This window comes from Gobio gobio (genome assembly GCF_949357685.1).
Source record: "Gobio gobio genome assembly, chromosome: 21".
NCBI lineage: Eukaryota > Metazoa > Chordata > Actinopteri > Cypriniformes > Gobionidae > Gobio > Gobio gobio.
This window is the reverse complement of record NC_137117.1, coordinates 40,465,495-40,485,494: the sequence shown is the minus strand read 5'-3', so window position 1 is coordinate 40,485,494 and position 20,000 is coordinate 40,465,495. Positions and strand designations below refer to the sequence as shown.

The window sequence follows — 20,000 nt, the reverse complement described above, 5'->3', positions numbered from 1 at the left end:
CTACAGGACAACCGGCAGATTACACCTTTAACTTTATTCAACTGCATTTTTCTGAGGTATTAAATTTTTTATTTCGTAACATGTTATGAACATGATGTTGGAATAATGACACAGACATAGTCTGGCTACAGCATCTCATCTTGACAGCGTTTGTCCGAGGGTTCAACTGCGCCTGACAGAATAATTTATTTTTCTGAGGTGATTCTTACACTTACGACAAATAGGCTAATAATAGCTTTTATAAAACTGTATAAGTCCTGGTGGCCGTTGAGAGTTGTCATTTCAACGGGGAACATTCAAGCTGCTGGAGCTAGGACGTGCCGACATTTCTCTGTTTCTCGTAAGTTAGATTAAAAAAAAAGTTCAACAACTGCTTCAAATTGGTTAAGTAACATTACCCACAGTCTACTTTAATTACTTTTGTTAATATTTATACCTTTGTGATTATGGTATCTTTCCTTAATCATCTGAAATATCTATGTTTAGTAGGCCTATTAGTAATGATGCTGAACACGTCTTGAATGCTTTTCATTCACAGATGTTGAAATAGCCATTGTATAGGACATAAATCAGGTTAAACTACTGCATGTCCGGCCACAGAAAAATAAATAAATATAAAAATTACCAACACAGAATATTGATTCACGATACGTTACGAATCTGAGGCGGCAGACAAACTGTGTGCGCATGTCACAAAATGATTCCTACTGAAAGTCAGCACATGTAAACACCAGATCGGATTAGATAACGTCTCATGTAAACAGTCCACCGAATCTTTCAATCGGAATGATTTTAATCGGAATGACAAAAAAGTGCGCATGTAAACGTGGCTATACATTTCTATATTTCTTTCTTCCACCACTCCATCTTCTCTTCTGCTGCCTTCCACAACTTAATTTGTACGTATACCTTTTTTCTGTCTTATCTGCACTTCCACTCCCTCATTATCTGACTGATTTATTTTTTATTTAATAAAACTCTGGATATCAGCCTTTCTTTTCATAGTATCCCGCATGACGTAACAACAAGTACGAAGTTTAGACTTTCTAGCTTTCTAAATGTACACTACACTCAATAGTTTCATCTCCTTAATGAATACAAATTAAAACATTAGCCCGTTTCACACATACTCCGTATGCGACGCAGGAGCCGCACGCGCTGTTGTGCTTTCACATAATGCCGCGTTCGCACTTCGCAGTGCGCAACGGATCCGCGGTTGTATACCACAACACAACATTTATTCATTATTTTTTATTTCAAATCCAAATGTTGTTACTGAACATGGCTTGCCAGCATTGCAATAGCACTCTTTCATAGATGTCATGTTTAAACGCACTACATTTAAACAACGTTTTATTCAATTCATTCACCTACTTTATATTTATATTGGGGGAGAGTGGGGCACAACCTAACGCTTTTTGACTTTCTCAGTTTGTGTAAATCCCTTGGGGTTCAGAGTATTTATTTTTTCCCACATTAATTGCACACGTCTAGTACAATTATGTGGTTTTGTTTCATTAATACACTGTATACTTTTTTCTTGATTTACCCCGAAAGAATGGAAGTGAAATGTGACAACATGCCCCATAGGTGGGGTACATTGTAACATGACCAAATAACAGCTTAAAATGTCACCTGATATAATCAAAAAAATATACAAGACAAACAAAAATATTTTGCCAACAAAATACAATTATTAACTTTTTAAAATAAAATAATGGCATTTTTTAATCATTAAAAATATAAGCATTTTTGAGTTTGACTACAAACACATTGCTAAATACAACTATACAGCATAGTTCATAACATAATAATAATTAAGCATTTCTGAACATTAACTCTCAGTCATTATTCACCCTTTTCTCATGGTTTCTCAAAAGAATTCATAAAAGTTTAGAATATAATGGCATATTTCTAATAGGGGCTCATCTGCGCAACTGGGATTTAAATCGCGACTCGTGTCTTCTGCTGTTAGATCAGCATTAAAGAACCTTCTCAACTGTTAAATAACAAATAGCCTATAAGATTAAAATAATATCGGATTTGTCTTATTTTAAATAAACACAAAAAACAGAGATGAAAACTAAATTTAAGTAAGTAATTTACTTTTGCTCTGGTTACATACATGTTCAATAATATCTTCCAGAGATTGTTTAATTTTGGGCGATTTTTTCTCTGAATAATGTTGATATGGCAACTAGTAAATACACTAAGTTTCGTCATCCTGGCATGTGTGGAAAGGGTTGAAACATGCGTGTTACAACTAACCCCGCGTTACGCCGGTTTCACACTGCACGCGTTACCTAACTGATCCACTTTCGCGGCACGACTGAAGCGTGGTGTTGTGACGCTTCCCCTCATGTGTATGTTGATGGGCGTTCCTCAAGTTTACCGCTATGGGTGTGTGTTTGAGCCAGCTCACGCAAATGGCAAAACATTTAGACATAGGCGTATTTTTTACATTTTAACATTAAAACTTACAATAAACAAAAATATAATCTTTTCTTTCATTTCAAAATCTTTTCACAAGAAATCCTGAAGGTCATAACAAACTTTGTTTTTCCACCTCCAAGAAAGGACCAGTGCTCACTGTCTCCTTGTTTACCTTAAGGTGTCGTTTTTCCTTGTTTTATTCGAGGCAAAAAAGCCATGTGTTGACTTTGAAACAGAGTAGACTTTAATTTATATGCATCTGTGGTGAAATTACTAGATTTTCACGTCAATGTGTGTTTATTTTAATGCGAACAAAGCTCTCCAGATCTGTCACTTTAATTCAGCGCGTGAAGCACAGCAAAACAAAAGGCTCGGCGCGGAAACGATCGCCGCTCTTCTGCAGACACACCGCTCCGGGAACGCACTGACGGACCGCATCCGCGAGCAGTGTGAAAGCTCTAACCGGTTAACATGGGTACATCTATTTTTTATTTTATACAATGGGAATTTGGGATACCCTGCTGGAGTGGCAGACGGGTGGTAATGGTCTTTCAATGCCACCCCGGTAGATCCGCCCCTGCCGTTTAACAGCATTTATCTTTTTTTTTCAGACGTCTGGTAGGTTTTTCTGAGGTTAATAAGCTATTAATGATTATTAAAAATTCATCAAAATAACATAAGGACAGTGACACTCGGAGAGAATATCGTTTGGATTTCTGACAAGAAAGCCCGGTTTTCTGTGGCGCCTTTTTTCAGGACTAACGGTTTTTCTGAGGCGCAAACTGATGACTTTTAAAAATTCATCAAAATGACTTATAAATAACGACCGTGACATTTAGAGAAGTTATATAGTTTGACAGCGGATATTCTGACAAGAAAGCGCGGTTTTCTGTGGCGCCATTTTCAGTGCTTCTGACAGGAGTTTATTAAATCGTATTAACGACTTAAAAGTTAATAACACGACACTGATATATTCTGAGACGTGTCATAAAAGCCCATTTTTAGGAGCTTTCAAGTAAAGTTTCGAAAATGTTCACCATAAATATCTGTGAATACTGAATACCTTGCGCTGAGGTTCTGTATAAATCAATCACACGTCGCGTGTTCAGCCAAATTCCCGATTAATAACTTCACCTCCACTAATTATGGCAGGAGATCCGTCACTCAGAACATGTTTTCGCAAATTATGGCGAAACATAATCGAGTCAGTTAACTCTCAAAATACCTGTAGGCTGTATTTGCATATTTACCGTAGCCTACAATCCATGACTTGAAATCCATATTTTTGTACTCTACACTGTAAGCAATTGCTGTAAATTTACAGCCAATTTTCAACATTAAAATACTGTTTTCATGTTAAACAGTTTAGTACTGTAGTTAGCAATGCATTGTGGGCTGCTTAAATTGGAGCAACAAGACAGAGGCCCTAAACAGTATGATGATGTTTTAAATTACAGGACACTACAGTATTTTTTGGAAACTGCGTTGACTGGGTAATTTGGTGCACGGTCAGAAGCTTGGTACAACGTTAAACAACACTTAAATTGAGGCTACTGCAGCAGTATATCAAAAGCATGCTTTTGGTAAATTTTCTATAAAAAAAAATACAGAAATAATTTGCCATTAACTCCTGGAGGGACTACAGGAACCATCCTTTGGATAGGAGATTTTCCAGAAGAGGACGCACAATTTAGACGACGTGCTGCACATCGTCGAATGTTCTTCATCAACATCCATCGGGTCTACAAATTAAACGGTAATTCAAATCTTATTCACATTGCCAAGAATGTTTGATATCAAACTGATAGGAGCTTGTCTTGCTAGGGATTTGAACATGTCATTTAACAGTGAGGCTTAGATTTTAATGGCCAAAACAATATTACTTTTGGGTGGTATTTTGTTTAATTTTGGTAACGTTAGCTGAACGTCTGCATCCGAGCAACAACACTTGTTAACCGGCAAGAGAGAGAGAGCGGCCAATCGACAGATGGTGGCAGCAGGAAAATAGCAATAGATACTGGAATAATTAGCCTACATCTTTCCCGGTGATTTATTTCAAACAAACCATATGATTATTTGATCATCGGCTAACCGAGATGGTGTTGGTGAGTTTTATTTTGTTGATGTCGACTTTTAATGAAAAGTGTTTTACAAACAGTTAACAAGAAAATTAAGCTAATTGTAGTTCGGTTAAAGACACTTGAATCGTTAAGGCTTTGCATCTTTCTGTTTAAACGGCAAATTGGTGTGAAAAAATTGTCTTTCTGGACTCTTTGTGAATGCATTTTGTTTATTTATCTGTCGCTGTGCGTCTCACACAGGCAACTTCTCAACTGTTTTAGATAGCTTAAACCGTTTTGCATCATCTGTTGCTTTTCTTTCACAATCTTAATATTGCAACTCGGTTAAGGTTAAACATTTCTGCGTGAAGACTGATACGATGTCACTAAAAATGAGCCAGCAGCCGTAATCAAGATGCATGTTTGTTGATGAACATATTCAATCTACAAGGAATTTACCATCGGACAGTAACAAAATGTTCCCGTCAGATCTGTTGTCATAACTGTGCCACAATAGTGACATACGTAAGGCACATGAGAATTCATAAAAATACACCTAATTTAACCTTTAAATGTGTTTTGCAAGATTGCAGTCAGACTTTTCAAAACTTTTCAACGTTTAAGTGTCACACTTACAGACATAACAAACGTGTAGTTAGGCCTACTTTGTCTGGTGTTGAACTAACATGTCATGTTGATATCTGCAGTGCAAGGTGTGAGACTTTGACTGCATTTTACTCTCATTTGAAAACACACATTAGAGAGGGGAAAAAAGTTGCTTGTCCTTATAGACACTGTAGCAAGAGCTTTACAGTTTTATCCACATTCACATCACACATGAGTCGGAAACATAAAAATGGTGCTGAGGAAAATTTGGCTGAGTCCGTTGTGAATCCTGGTGTTTCCCATGAGAGTGAACAAGATCAGTCTGATATGCAGATTGATCCTCCCAGTGATGCAGGTGATGAACAAGAGATTTACCCAGAAATTGCTGATGAATCACAGTTCTTTAAAAATTTAGCCCTTTTTTATTTGAAATTGCAAGCAAAGTGTTTGCTTCCATCCTCTGCCATCCCTGTACATTCCTGATTGTATAGTTTATTATGATTATGATTGTTTGTTGTTGTTTGACAGTGGCTGTGCTGGAATAATGCTGCAGAGAGGAACAGCGGCTACCAAAGTGATGGTCATCTCTCCTGGATCCACAAGAACTAAGTTAACTCTGTAAAAAACACAAGCCTACCTCACAGGTCAATTTTAAGAGGTAAACTGCAAGTCTAGCTTGCAGTGGCACATGTGCCTACCTTACAGTTTCATCCCTAAATGTTTTTATTGATGTATATTATTGATACATCCTGCCAAAATGTTCTTCTGTACTGTAATAGTTTAAAAATGGCCTTAATGCACATTTTCAAAATGTTCTTAAGTAGGTTTTCAAAATGTTGCCAATTCTGCATAAGTTCAAATGTTATTATCAAAGTATATTTTTTCAGACAGCAGAGAATATATTGCAGAAAACATATGTTATTCTTTTAAGTTGACTTTTGTGGAAATTTGAATCTAACTCACAGGACTTTGTTGAGAGGAAAACACAAGCCTGTGGGATTTTTTACCCCAAAATGTGCCAAAGATGCTTGCATGTTGAATGTTCTTACTCATGTAATCAAAAAGCTCTTAATGTTCCTTAAATAGTCTTAAAGGGTTAGTTCACCCAAAAATGAAAAGTATGTCATTAATTGCTCACCCTCATGTCGTTCGACACCCGTAAGACCTCTGTTCATCTTCAGACACAAATTAAGATATTTTAGTGTAAAGCTGATGCTGAGAAAGGCTTCAGATAGGCCTCCATTGGCATTCAGTACATTCACACTCACAAGACCCATAAAAGGCACTTAAAACGTCATTACAAAGTCCATCTCACCACAGTGACTTTACAATCATTTTACGAAGCGACGACAACAGTTTTTGTGCGGAAAAAATAAATAAAAATAATGACTTTATTCCACAAGTTCTTGTCTTCCGTTTTGACCTTTGCCGTGAACTCACGAAGCACCACGACGCATGCGTGAGAATATGACGTAGCGCCGGCGTTCGGGAATCCATGAAATGCACACTTTAGCCCCATTTTGAGAACTACGCCGAGACCTAAAGCACAATCAATGTAGAATTCAACAGCTTAGATATGACGCGTCTTCCTCGGCTTGTAAACACATCTCCTCCTCGCTTCTGGGTCATGTGTCCGAACGCTGAATCTGCGTAATATTCTCGCGCATGCGTCGTGGTGCTTCGTGAGTTCACGTCCGAGGCCCACACGGAAGACAAGAACTTGTGGAATGAAGTCGTTTCTTTTATTTTTTTTTGCACACAAAAACTATTGTCGTTGTTTCGTAAAATTATTGTAGAGTCACTGTGGTGAGATGGACTTTGTAACGACGTTTTTAGTGCCTTTTATGGGTCTTGTGAGTGTGAATGTACTGAATGCCAATGGAGGCCTATCTGAGGCCTCTCTCAGCATCAGCTTTCAACAAAAATATCTTCATCTGTGTTCTGAAGATGAACGGAGGTCTTACGGGTGTCGAACGACATGAGGGTGAGCAATTAATGACATAATTTTCATTTTTGGGTGAACTAACCCTTTAATAGCGTAGTTTTCCAAATATTGCTAATGATGTGTATTTGTTGCCTTTTCTCCTTTTCTTAGACCTATTGTGTTATTCAAGGTAAAGCTTAAATTACTGTAGGTAAGATAAATCACTTATGACAAGAATTTGGTAAGTGTTCAAACTTATGTCTTAAATAAAAAAAAGTCAACTATAGGTTATGCCCTTCACATTTGGTAAGGATAGGGGCAGTCTCTGACGAGCAATTTAAGAATGTAAGTTTATTGCCACAGTTTAAAGCAGACACTACTGTTTCTGTTTGCTAACTAGAAAGCTCTTCTCAGCATCGTGCCACAGAGTTTTTTCTTTTTTTCCATTTTTTTTTAATTCATGTTGACATTGACAATTGACATTGTTCTTTGAAATAAAGGTATTTGATTTTGAAGTTTGTATTGCTTATTTTGTATAATATTCACAATAATGCATATCTTAAGCAATTGTCTTTAGCCATGGGAAAAATGAAGTTGAAGTTTGAAGACTGATATTTTAGGAAATGTTATTTCTAATACAGTAAAAAAATGCAGCATTTTTCTGTGATCATTTGGAAATTACAATAATACTGTTTAGGTCATCTACTACATCTACTGTCTACAGTAAACTGTGAGAAGTTAAAGTAACAACCTAAACAATATTATTGTAATTTCCAAATAATCACAGAAATATGCTGCATTTTTTTTACTGTATTCGACTGTGAAATCATTTAACAGTGTGACTACAGAAATATACTGTATTTCTGGTTTACAGACTACTACCGTAAAGTAATTTACGTATGAATACCGTAAAAATAACGGAATATTGCTGGCGTCTTTGCTGCCAGCTCTTTACTGTAAATTAAAGATATACAGAAATATACCGTTTTTCTAGTTTACAGACTACTACCGTAAAGTCATTTTACGAATGAATACCGTAAAAATAACGGTATACTGCTGGCGTCTCTGCTGCCAGCTCTTTACTGTTATTTTACATGAAAAATTTTTACAGTGTACCATTGTTTTTCATTAGATTACATGGTTTGTAATTTTTCATGGGATGCATAATTTATTGCACCATGCATGTACACATGTTTTATTTTTTATTTTTAATGGAATCCAAAGGTGTAAAGTTCATACCATAGATATTATAAAATGAAATTTACTTTCAAGCACTACTTTAAGTTTTCAATTTCAAGGACTGCAATCTCACTTATGAAACTATCTTTATTATCTTTCAAATTCTAAAAAAGGTAAAGAAGAAACCTGCAAAAACAATAAATAAATTAATATGCAAATAAATAAACCCACAAAAATGCATCATTTTTTTTGGCAAATTAGCATGTTGAGCCAAGGAAAAATAAATACGCAGCTATATTCGAAAATGAATAAACGGTTAAAAGTCACATTTCAGTTTAGCATTTCCTTTTTGTTAATTTCCGCCAACATTTGTTTTATTTACTCAATTATTTATCTCCTCGCACATTTAATTATTCACACATTTATTTGTGTAGAAATATGTGGATTTATGTATTTATTTATGTAGGATTTTGTGGATTTATTTGTTCATTTAATAATTTGCATTTTTATTTATTTATTGTTTTTTGCAAGTTTCGTGTTCAATACACTTTATGGGAACATTACCAATCGAAAGAAGGCATACACTTCTTATACGATTCTTATTGAAATATGTAATAACTGAAGAAAACAAAGCATTTCATTATAAATAATTACAAAGGAACTATAGTGCAGTCTGACTTTGTTTTTACTCAATTTACAGATATAAGGTATCCAAAATACAATTGATTTTATATTAAATACAAAGTTTATAATGGTTATTATTGGTCAATAAATAATATTTGATATTATAATGTTGGTGTACTTGGTATTGAGAAATCTGATGGGGGTTTATCACAGACGTCAGTGCAGTTACACCAGTAGGTGGCGCCAAGAGACTGACTCTATTATAAAACTGAGGCTAAATTCACATGGACTCACCAAAACTGGACAAGAGAAGACTGGAGAAACGTTTTTTATAATCATTAGTCATTTATGTAGTTGTCATTTGATTGATCTTATCTTTATTAGGGCCCGAGCACCGATGGTGTGAGGACCCTTTTGTAATTGCTCAAGTCTAATATTATTCTTCTCAGAGATGAATCGCATTTTTGAGGGCCTAATCATGCTCGAAAACTCATGAAACTTTGCACACGCGTCAGAAGTGCTGAAGATTTACGTCCGTTATGGTTTTCAGAATTAGGCGTGGCAAAATGGCTCGATAGCGCCACCTACAAAAATTCAATTAAGCGCCGTTTGAGCTACGTTTCACATACAGGTATGAAATTTGGTACACACATGTAACAGCCCAATACATACAAAAAAGTCTCAAGGTACAACATGTGAAAACCAACAGGAAGTGAGATATTTAGAATTTTCTTTTCAAAATTGTTGCAAATTTTGCCATTTCCAGACGTTGTACTTTAATCAGCTCCTCCTAGAGATTTAATCAGATCAACATGATATTTGGTCAGTCTAATCTAAAGGCCTTTGCAATGTAAATTGCGAATATCTTGAGTTTTCCCTGAAGGGCGTGTCTGTGGCGGCCTGACAAAGTTCGATGTTTCAACATGGGGGCACACACGATCCAATCTGCCCCAAACGTTTGATAAGAGTCCTGACCTGAAGACATGGCAATATTCAGTTAGTCAAAGCACCACCTGCTGGCAGAAGGAAGTGTGGCACATCAAAATGACTTGTTTTCTCCTATATTTACCCGTTTTCCTGAGGTGGTCCCGGGTGCGAGGGTCCTTTCATTGCTGCTTGCAGCTTTAATTATTATTATTATTATTTGATAATCATTTTGTTTGTGCGGTGCTATAACAACACTTGTTGGATTTTTACTGGAACATAAGAACTACAGTAATTGAATAAACTCTTTATTATCATCACTTCAGCTCGTCCCCAGTCAAACCCTCAGGCTGATTGAAGACCTATATCTCCAGGCGTCCGGGGTCGGATATTCCTGACGTGGCGATCCATCCAATCTAACAATACGGTAACATACATTTTTCATCTCCAAGGTAGTTTATCTTCTGTTTGAATGTTTTATTGATTGACAGTCTTACAGGTTATACATCAGTATATACAGCTGTTTATTTTTTTTTTCCAAAACATACAATGCACAAAATAAATCAAAGTAATGGACATTCAAGGGAAACGAGAGACCAACACATATGAGACGGTACAGACCAAATGCAGGTGTACACTGACTGAATGAGACAACGCAAATTATACAATATCGTCTTGAGCTTTTCGTGTGTTTCTAGTGTGTGTTTTTGTGATTTGGAAAAGCCACGATGGGGTCTTGGAGATCCAAACCGCGATCCACCACCGACGGGGTGCCTTTCAAGATTTCACTTCAAAACTATGAAGAGTGTTGGGAAACCTTTGTTAAATGCATTTCACTCTGGGTTCTATAAATCTCAAGGGAATTAGACTATTTTAGGAATATCCAAATCAGTTATAATTTACTCACCCTCTGGTTTCTGCCATGCATTCATTTGGTTTTCCCGATAAACACAACGGGAGATGTGAGGAGCTTCTGTTTTCCACACACAGAAAGTCGACAGCGATTGATGTGCCAAATAGCAAAGAGAAGCATATAAGTATGCCCCCCCCCCTTATTTGATATTTCTTAATGCTGCTCTCCGTTGCGCACCGATTCGGTTTGATAAGTTACATTTTTATCTTTTTATTCTGCCTCAGCGGTCTAATAACAGTGCTCGTCAATGTCAAAATCATGGGCAATCAGATAAAAGAAGGCGGGGCTTAATGGTCACAGAAGACGAGTGCGAATTCAAACGCAACATTTTTAGTTTTTACAGTGAAAGAGTGCATGCGTGCTAGATATAAGTAGCTAAACATTTAATATTTGACAACTGTTTTACGATAGATATGTTCAACGACCCACAGAAACATCCACAATGGGCCTCGTTCGTGAAACACGAGCAGAACGAATGTGACGGCCGTCCAATCACAGATGAGGAGGGGCAGGACAAATACTACACCGATAAATCATCCCACTTGTATATTTATACTTCTGTTTCTCATGTCTGTGAGGCTGAGTTTGGGTTTATTTATGAGACTTGTTCAAGAGCAATGCAAGTGATCGCGCCGGCGCCTCCATGTCACGATTATTGTCTGCTATAGCCTATTTGCTTCTTATTTATTATATCCAGGCGATTGGCTGATGAAACATTGATTAAAATTAAGATACAATTTAAACAAAACGGAATCGACTTTAAAGAAAGGCTTTCTACAAAACAAAACTTAATGAAGTGTTCAAAATCATTTCTGACCTTCTGTCTTCTTGCGCATCTTTACACTTTTCATAATCAATATAGCCGAGATGAAATTAAAAAATGGCATTATAATATTTAAACTTAAACAGGAACTTCCTGTAAATGCTCTGAAAGTCCGAACCATACAGAAAATGCTTTCACACTAGAAACGAACCAAACCTTTGTTCAGTGTGATCCGGACCGAGACTACCTCTTTTCGTCAGACCAAATTTCGTCTGTTTGAACTGAAAAGTCAGAAAATCCGGACCAAACAAGGTAGGGCCCTAGTGTCACATGTCTGTCCTGTCTTGTGAAGCACATGTGGTGTGTTGTTGTTTTGGGCTGTGCTCGTGTCTTTGTCTGATCCCTCCCCCTTGTTATCTGATTAGTGTTTGATTTCTTCCACCTGTTCCCTCCTGATTTCTTCCCCTTTATATAGTTCCCATGTGCTCATAGTCTTGGTGGTTACGTTGTAATGTCTACGTCCTCCGTTCCCTGTGATTCCCTGGTATGTTCAGTTTTCTGTTATGTTATGTTTTTTCCCCCACGTGGGTTTTGTTTCGAGTTTATGTTTTATTTTATAATAGATTTCTATTCTCCTGCACTTGAGTCCTCGCACCAGTTTTCCTTTGTGTTAAACGTGACACCTAGTCTCTTTAGCATTTATGCAAAATACTGGAGCCAAACCAGAAGGAAGTCCAGAAGATTCCAGCGTTCCTGGACACGTCATTTGCAGTTACAACTCAGGGGCGGGGATTTACGCGCCCTATTTACGAATGTTTGGAATTCATTAACATACACACGTTTAACTAACGAATCCGTGTTGTGAACCTTTTCATAAAAGGTCCATTTTACACATAAATTACTCCGAATTTGCTTGTGTATTTGCGAAAGTTTCATGAACGAGGCCCATTGTGTGCATATTTTTAAAAATAGTATTTGTAAAGAGTTTAAATGGATTTCTTCACAACTACATAGGCTATAATTAGACCTAAAACAACTTTTACCATTCTTTTTCTTCTTTATTCCCTTAAATCCCTTTTAATTATTTAATTTATTTAAATAATAAGACCAACCCCCCCCCCCCGCTAAAAACACGTTGGTCCCCCCAATGTTCAAGATATTACGGCCTTGAGTTGACTCTATATTTGGCAGGATTGATCGCCACCTACTTTCCTTGTATGGAAAGCTCAAAAACATCCCATTTTGTGTTTCACAGAAGAAAGTTTGGCGAGTAAATGAAGGGAAAACCAGAGCGAGCCAGTGTCAGTGGTGAATACGCCTCAAACAGACGAGTACCGCATGATTTTCCAACCAGCTCATCCCAAATTACATGAATCTTTCATTCCTTGAAAACACCTGCAACCAAGCAATGAACCAATTGAATCAGTGATATGAAATAAAACGTGTAGCAAACTACTATTATATACAACTTATTCAATCTTGCTAGAAAATGGCATAATTGTACTAAACAAAACTGCATATGTAACAATCATGCCTTTGAGTGAGAGTTAAATGGGAAGTAAGGCACCTGATTCCAGGAGCGTTCTCTCGGACCGGCTGTCTGGGACGAATGTGTTTGGATCACCAAGAAACCATCCTGTCATTTTGATTTGGTTCAATTCTGAGAGCCGAGAATCACAGTCAGACTGAACAGATTCATGAGCGCAAACGCTACACAAACTCAATTTAATGCGCCGTTGAGTTTTCGATATATATTGGCTGTTATAGCAGACAGAAGCGTGACGTCGTCTTCATTCAGTTCAGATCGACGGTCTTATAGGAACAACAGTTTGAGGATTCAAGTTAAACATACATGCTGACATACATAGCTAGCTACACGAATGACATACATTTGACGGAAACTATCGGACACTTTAGTATTGATGTTTTTTTTTTAACCCCATAACCGTCACTGGGGGGGGACGCTTATCACATATTTTAGTGATCATCATATTGGGTATCATTCGAAAGTTCGAAAACTGCCTTTTTTTAAATTGGAAGTTGCGTTACGATGGAAACGGTACTCTAAATTCTTCTAGCAGGCTCCTCCCCTAGTGGGCGGCGTCAGGTTTCAAATTAAAAAATGTATTTATAATCAAAAATCTTTTCTAATCTTGACGAAACGCATATTGTCGGAAAGTCTCAAGGCTCTATATATGGCGACTGTTTTGTGATATAAGTAATATTTGGACGTGCAACTACATTTTTTTATATGAAATATGGGTCCGGTGGCTATTTTTGGTACAGCGCCCTAACATTTTTGTGATATCAACTTCAAATTCGGAACACAACATATGGCTTTGATTTGATCATAATTGTATATATTTTATATAAAATTTGTTTACGGTAAATTTAAACCTCCCTACCTTTTTCATACTTGAGTGTCTTTAAAACAAGCCCAAACTTAGGTCTATATTCCAAAGAATTCTTGGATTACAGCCATTTAAGTTTGAATTTCATGTCTATTCTCAGTTGTGACCGTTATGGGGTTAAAGTCTCCATCAATCGACAGTTCTTCTTTATGGAATATTTGCAGTATTATAGCAAATTATGTGTGCACCATTCTCAATTCTTTTGTAAATGAATGTGCATCGTAATCTTTAATCAAAATAACTTCCCCTCCCCATTGCAAACGACAACGATCCAATCAATTCCCAATGGTCCCACCCTACATTTGTTCACAAGAAGCCATTCCATTTGTACATACGTCACAATAGGGCAGGAAAGACGATCGCAACTCTAGTTTCATGCTGACCCAGTAACACAAAAGCGAACCCATGCTATTTAACGCATACTTCAGTAAAGTATGCTTCTGGCCTGAGAGTCACACATCAACCCTTCAATTTTCCTGTTCAGTCTGACTATAAGTGTCAATCTCGTGAATGAACGCCGGGCAGTTGAAACTACACTGACGCGCTCCCAAAATAAGGCTTTGGGGTGTAGGCACACAGAGGTCTTTAACTGAGCTAGCATGGAGAATCCGGTTTTACTATTGTCGAAACATTGAGAAGAAACCTCCATCACTGATACAACACGAAATTATACGACTGAGTAAGGTACTAAGTATTTCTGTCTGTAAAGTAAATGCTGGTGGCGAATCTGTGTGTGTGTGTGTGTGTGAAATGGTAGAAATGAACAGTGACAGTGAAGGTTTAGCTGATAGAAGGGGTTTAGATGAGCCGATAGAGCTCTGTATACACCTGGTATTAAGAAGCGTTTTTGGTCGATTGGATCACACAAAGGTGTAAACGGGGTCGAGCTTGTCCACTTTCGACTTCTTCCAGAGGTAGAGGAAAACGCATTTGACCGGATTGCTTTCGTAGTGTAAACGCGGTCAAAAGCATTGAAACCTAACCTAACTGACCTAACGTAAACATGGGAAGTGTGCTAGCCAGACGGGGTTTAAACTTTGTCGGCAAGACCCATGTTTTGTTTGACGTGCCAAGCACAATTTTCATGATCTTGGGGCGTATGTTTATCTAAGGGCCAGAGATATGAACGCAACCGATTTTATCGATCTTTGGTCTGAAGCGCACAGCGCAGGTGCTCTTAGGGCGTGTCCAAATCCACTTTTGGTAGTTTAACGACGGGAAAAAACGGTAGGCGCATGATCCAAAAGGGTTGTACCTCGTCTCTTAATGAGCCATGGGTGTGTTTTGGGCGTAACGTGCAATAAACCAATCAGAGTCTCATCTCCCTTTCCCTTTAAAAGCCAATTGCGCTTGGCTTTTAGACCCTCCCCTTGAAGAAATCAGGTGGTCGAAAGTGGACAAAAGAGACGCCTGGTGGAAACGGGAATGTGTCTCCCTCGTCTACTTGTGATCCGATCGACCGAAACACATCTTAACATCAGGTGTAAACGGCCTGAGAGAGCGAGAAAGGGGCGTGTCCAGATGGATGGCCCTCGTCAGAGGTGGGACCTTCAACGAAACCAGATTTAACATCGCAATGGGAAATGTATTCAAAAAGAATGGAATTAATAATAGCATTAATAGCATAACTATGACTTTGCTATCACAATTAATATCATTAACAATAATAAAAGCATTTATTATCATGTGACGTTATGAGGGAAGTCAGGTATGCTTCATTCCACTCTTGATTGATGGTTAAAAAAAATCCGGACAGAGCATTGGGACAAAGAGATACGGAAAAGAGAGCAGTTTCTGCTATTAGCTGGAATACAGATGAGAGCTTCAATGCACATGCAAAGCCTGGTCATGTAGATATACACAGTTTTCCAAGAGACAAATACTTGAAACTAGCTTATTTAGGATACTTTGGGATTAGCTAGCTTGGTTGTCAATGCTTTGACATTCCGCACGAGAATACTGACACATACTAGCGGTCGCCCGAGACGTGCGTTTGAGTGTTTGCTCTGTAAACGCCCCAAACGAAAAGCGCCTCGGATCGGTGCGAGAACTGGGAGGTTCGTATTTACGAGTCTGAAAGTCGTAATTTACGATGGACGCAATTAAAGCGCCGTTTAAGCCGCAAGCTTATGGAGACGTCTTGAGGTAAACAGTCCAGCATTTGAGTCAGAGAGGAATAAATAAGTAAAGGATTTAGTGTTTCTAACAACAACAGAACAAAAAAAAAACGTGTGGATGAAAGAGAGAGGTAGTTCATTTTGGTTAACAACGGCACCTGGTGGTTTGTGTTTTCCTTAAACAATCAGCATTCAGACAGTCATCAACGATTCGCTCGCCCGCGTTCCTTCAGCTAGACTCGAGAAACCAGAGTTCCTCAAGAGTTTTTTAGCTGCGTGGCCGAGTTGGCCGGTCGCCTTCAATTCAGCCGCATCAACACGAGATGCAAAGACTGATCCAAAGTGCATAGAGATGTGCTCCTGCTCATCTACGACAACTTCCCCCTCGTGAAAATACTGATGAAGGGACACTGGGGCGGACAGAAACCCCCATTCCTCCCTTTCAGACGTCCATCCGTTGACACCCAATGAAGCAAACCCAAAACTGTTGAGGTGATGAGGGCAAAGCCTCCCGAAAACGTTAAGAGACGTTATTTCCCTTGTTGATCAGATGCATGTGATCCAGTTGCGTTTGAGGCTATGGAGGCAGAGACGGTCTTGATCTGTGGGTGAAAAGGGGCGAAAACACTCCATCTTGAGCTTATCGTAACTGGTATATACACGCAATCCAGTCCCCTCTTCCCGTTTCACCCGCAGTAATGTTAAAGCTTCGACGAGTCCTTTGAACGGACCGTCCCCTGTGTGTCAGTTTGGCTGGGTTGAGGCAGCGGTTTGCAGAAATAAAAACAGTCCAGTTTGAAGTCCGTACAAAACTAAGCCATGATAATCATTATATTCAATGTGGAATTCGCACCTAAAAAGCATCAGGAATATATATATATATATGGTCGTAAAAGCTTATTACGTCATCTGAGAGAGAAAGACACCGAAACGTACGAAAATAGCAGATTTGCATAATTCCCCCGAGCTTCTTCGCAGCCGATTAACTGGATTAGCCTATCCCTTTCATTAGACATATGTACAGAAACAACACGAGTGGTATTTACAGCTCATGACCACAAGAGATCAGCGCAGAACCTGTTGGGATGGGACGCTAACGCAACCAATTCTACGTAAATTGGTGCAACCCAGTTCTACGAACCATTTGAGTATGTGGAACGATGTACATAAATCGTCATGTTAAATCTACATGGGACAGTTTACACACAAAAATGCTTGGGTTTCGTGAACGAGACCCTACATAAGAGCGATATCCGCTTTCAAAAAGCATGTGTTAAAGGTTTAGCAGGACGTCCAGATGGGTTCTCAGGGTAAAGTAAGGCCTTGTCTTGGACTAAAATCATCTCGAAGCAGCCGGATGGCCTTGTTATGAATGGTAAATAATGTCGAGCAGCAATCGGGGCCGGTTCCTGCGTTTCGTCTCTCTTGTGGTCAAGTTCCTATCTATACAGACATCAGACCAACAGGTCAGGCCCCCTCCTCTCGTTTAAAAGTGTGTGTGTGTGTGTGTGTGTCTCCAATTGATTTGCCTCGACAGGCATGCATACAGATCTGTATAATCAGCCAAGCCGATTTTTTTGTGTTTACAATATTTCGGCCAATAAATCTGCTCACAACTGTGAGTCAAAGTGGCCACCGTCCCAAAACCTAGTGCCTAGAACTTTAAAAGTGACACAATGCTGGCTTGTTTCAACCCAAATTTGGGTCAAATAGAGACAAACCCAACTGTTTTTAAAAATGTATCCCAACCAACAGTTGGGTTTGTCCATATTTGACCCCAATTTGGGTTGAAACAACCCAGCGTTTTTAGAGTGTGGGCAGTAACTCGTACAAATAGCTTTTGGCCTGACTTGAAATGGTTTTTAAAGGTGCAGTGTGTAAGTTTTAGCGGCATCTAGTGGTGAGGTTGTGAATTGCACCCGCTCACCCCTCCGTTTCGGAGCACATAGAGAAACTACAGTGGCCGACAACCGCCAAAATGTTGTAATGTGAGACCACAGAGAGTAGCTAGCGCTCTGTAGAGAAGTTTGTCCGTTTAGGGCTACCGTAAAAACATGGCGGCGCAAAATGGCGGCTTCACTGTACCCGCAAAATGGCGCCGTCACTGTACTCGCAAAATGGCGGCTTCACTGTACCCGCAAAATGGCGGCTTCACTTTACCCGCAAAATGGCGGCGTCACTGTACCCACAAAATGGCGGCTTCACTTTACCCACAAAATGGCGGCTTCACTGTACCCGCAAAATGGCGGCTTCACTGTACTCGCAAAATGGCGCCGTCACTGTACTCGCAAAATGGCGCCGTCACTGTACTCGCAAAATGGCGGCTTCACTGTACCCGCAAAATGGCGGCTTCACTTTACCCGCAAAATGGCGGCGTCACTGTACCCACAAAATGGCGGCTTCACTTTTCCCACAAAATGGTGGCTTCACTTTACCCACAAAATGGCGGCTTCACTTTACCCACAAAATGGCGGCTTCACTTTACCCACAAAATGGCGGCTTCACTGTACCCGCGGTGTGTGTACATAGAAACGGCTCATTCTGAGGTAATAAAAACATAACGGCTCATTATGTAAGGTCTTTATACACCACTGAAAACATCATTATGTGTATTATATTGCATTTCTGTCAATAGAGCCTCATAAATACTACACACTGCACCTTTAAATATAATTGGACATTAGTCTGTTGCAAATCAATGTGATGCTGAAGGAATTCTAAGTATATTTATAATTTTTGAAAGGCCACACATTGCATTATGGGATTGATTCGGTAGGTTTTGGAACAGAGCCGTTGTGAATTTGAATGTAATTTGGTCACACAAACACACTCGTCTATGCGCATGAACTAGGAGAGCCTGCTAATCCTATTACAACAGAGGATCACCTGGCCATACCTTTTCATTTAATACAATCCATCTCTCTCTCTCTCTCTCTTAAATATAAATATTAGTGTATATGCATGGTTCTATTCATTATTAATACATTCCGTTCGGAATTCCCTGAAGCATAAAAGCGGGAATTCCGCAACATTATCCAGACCTATGCACCACCCTCACTCACACACACACACACACACACACATATAAATCTATCTTCAGCCCCCCGTAGCGTGAACTGTGACGCTCTCAGTGCGGAAGCGATGAGCTCCCGCTCGCGGCCGCCTCGGGGCGGGGCTCTGGAGCGTTCCGGGGGGCTCTCGGATGCTAGGACACCTCGCTCCCGAACACCTCCAGCACCAGCGGCGTGAGCTGCATGCTGTGCTCCGGCTGGAAGGACAGCGAGCGGTACTGCTTTGAGTGCTCCTCGTTCAGGCTGCGCAGGTCGGCCAGCTTCTGGATCATCTTGGCGTACAGGAGCCGCCCGCCGGCGTGATTGATCCGGATGTACGCCTGCAGGACGTCACACAGGCGGTCCTGCAGGGCTTCGATCCGCCCGTGGTCCTGAACGCCCGGACGATCTGCAGGAGAAGAGAGTACAGCAGATGCTTTAAAATCACAGACACGGGCCATTCCTGAACAGCTAAACAAGACATCCACAGGTCAACTAGTACAAAACACACCAATTTTGGTACCATAGCAAAACTATGGAACTATTTTCAGGAGCTTGTGCTTGAAAAAGAGCCAACGCCAGGGTCCCGGTGCGCGTTATCTATATAGTCTATAGTCTCATATATTCAGATCTATATAGTCTATAGTCTCATATATTCAGATCTATATAGTCTCACATATTCAGATCTATTTAGTCTATAGTCTCACATATTCAGATCTATTTAGTCTATAGTCTCACATAGTCAGATCTATATAGTCTACAGTCTCTCATATTAAGATCTATATAGTCTACAGTCTCTCATAGTCAGATCTATATAGTCTATAGTCTCACATATTCAGATTTATATAGTCTATAGTCTCACATATTCAGATCTATATAGTCTATTGTCTCACATATTCAGATCTATATAGTCTCAAATAGTCAGATCTATATAGTCTCACATATTCAGATCTATATAGTATTGTATAGAAACTTGTATATTATATTCATTCATTA

General features: G+C 39.1%; 1 protein-coding gene across 2 annotated transcripts in view; it reads right to left on the bottom strand.

Moving 5' to 3' along the window:
• Window positions 1-10,053: 10,053 nt before the first annotated feature.
• Window positions 10,054-20,000, bottom strand: part of vdra (vitamin D receptor a) — a 72,350-nt gene continuing 62,403 nt past the window's right edge. For both annotated transcript variants that reach the window (XM_079802253.1, XM_079802254.1), the window contains one exon: window positions 10,054-19,413. In XM_079802253.1, coding sequence (XP_079658379.1) covers window positions 19,160-19,413 — 254 coding nt within the window. In that variant the 3' untranslated portion in view covers window positions 10,054-19,159. The remainder of the gene's footprint in view (window positions 19,414-20,000) is intronic.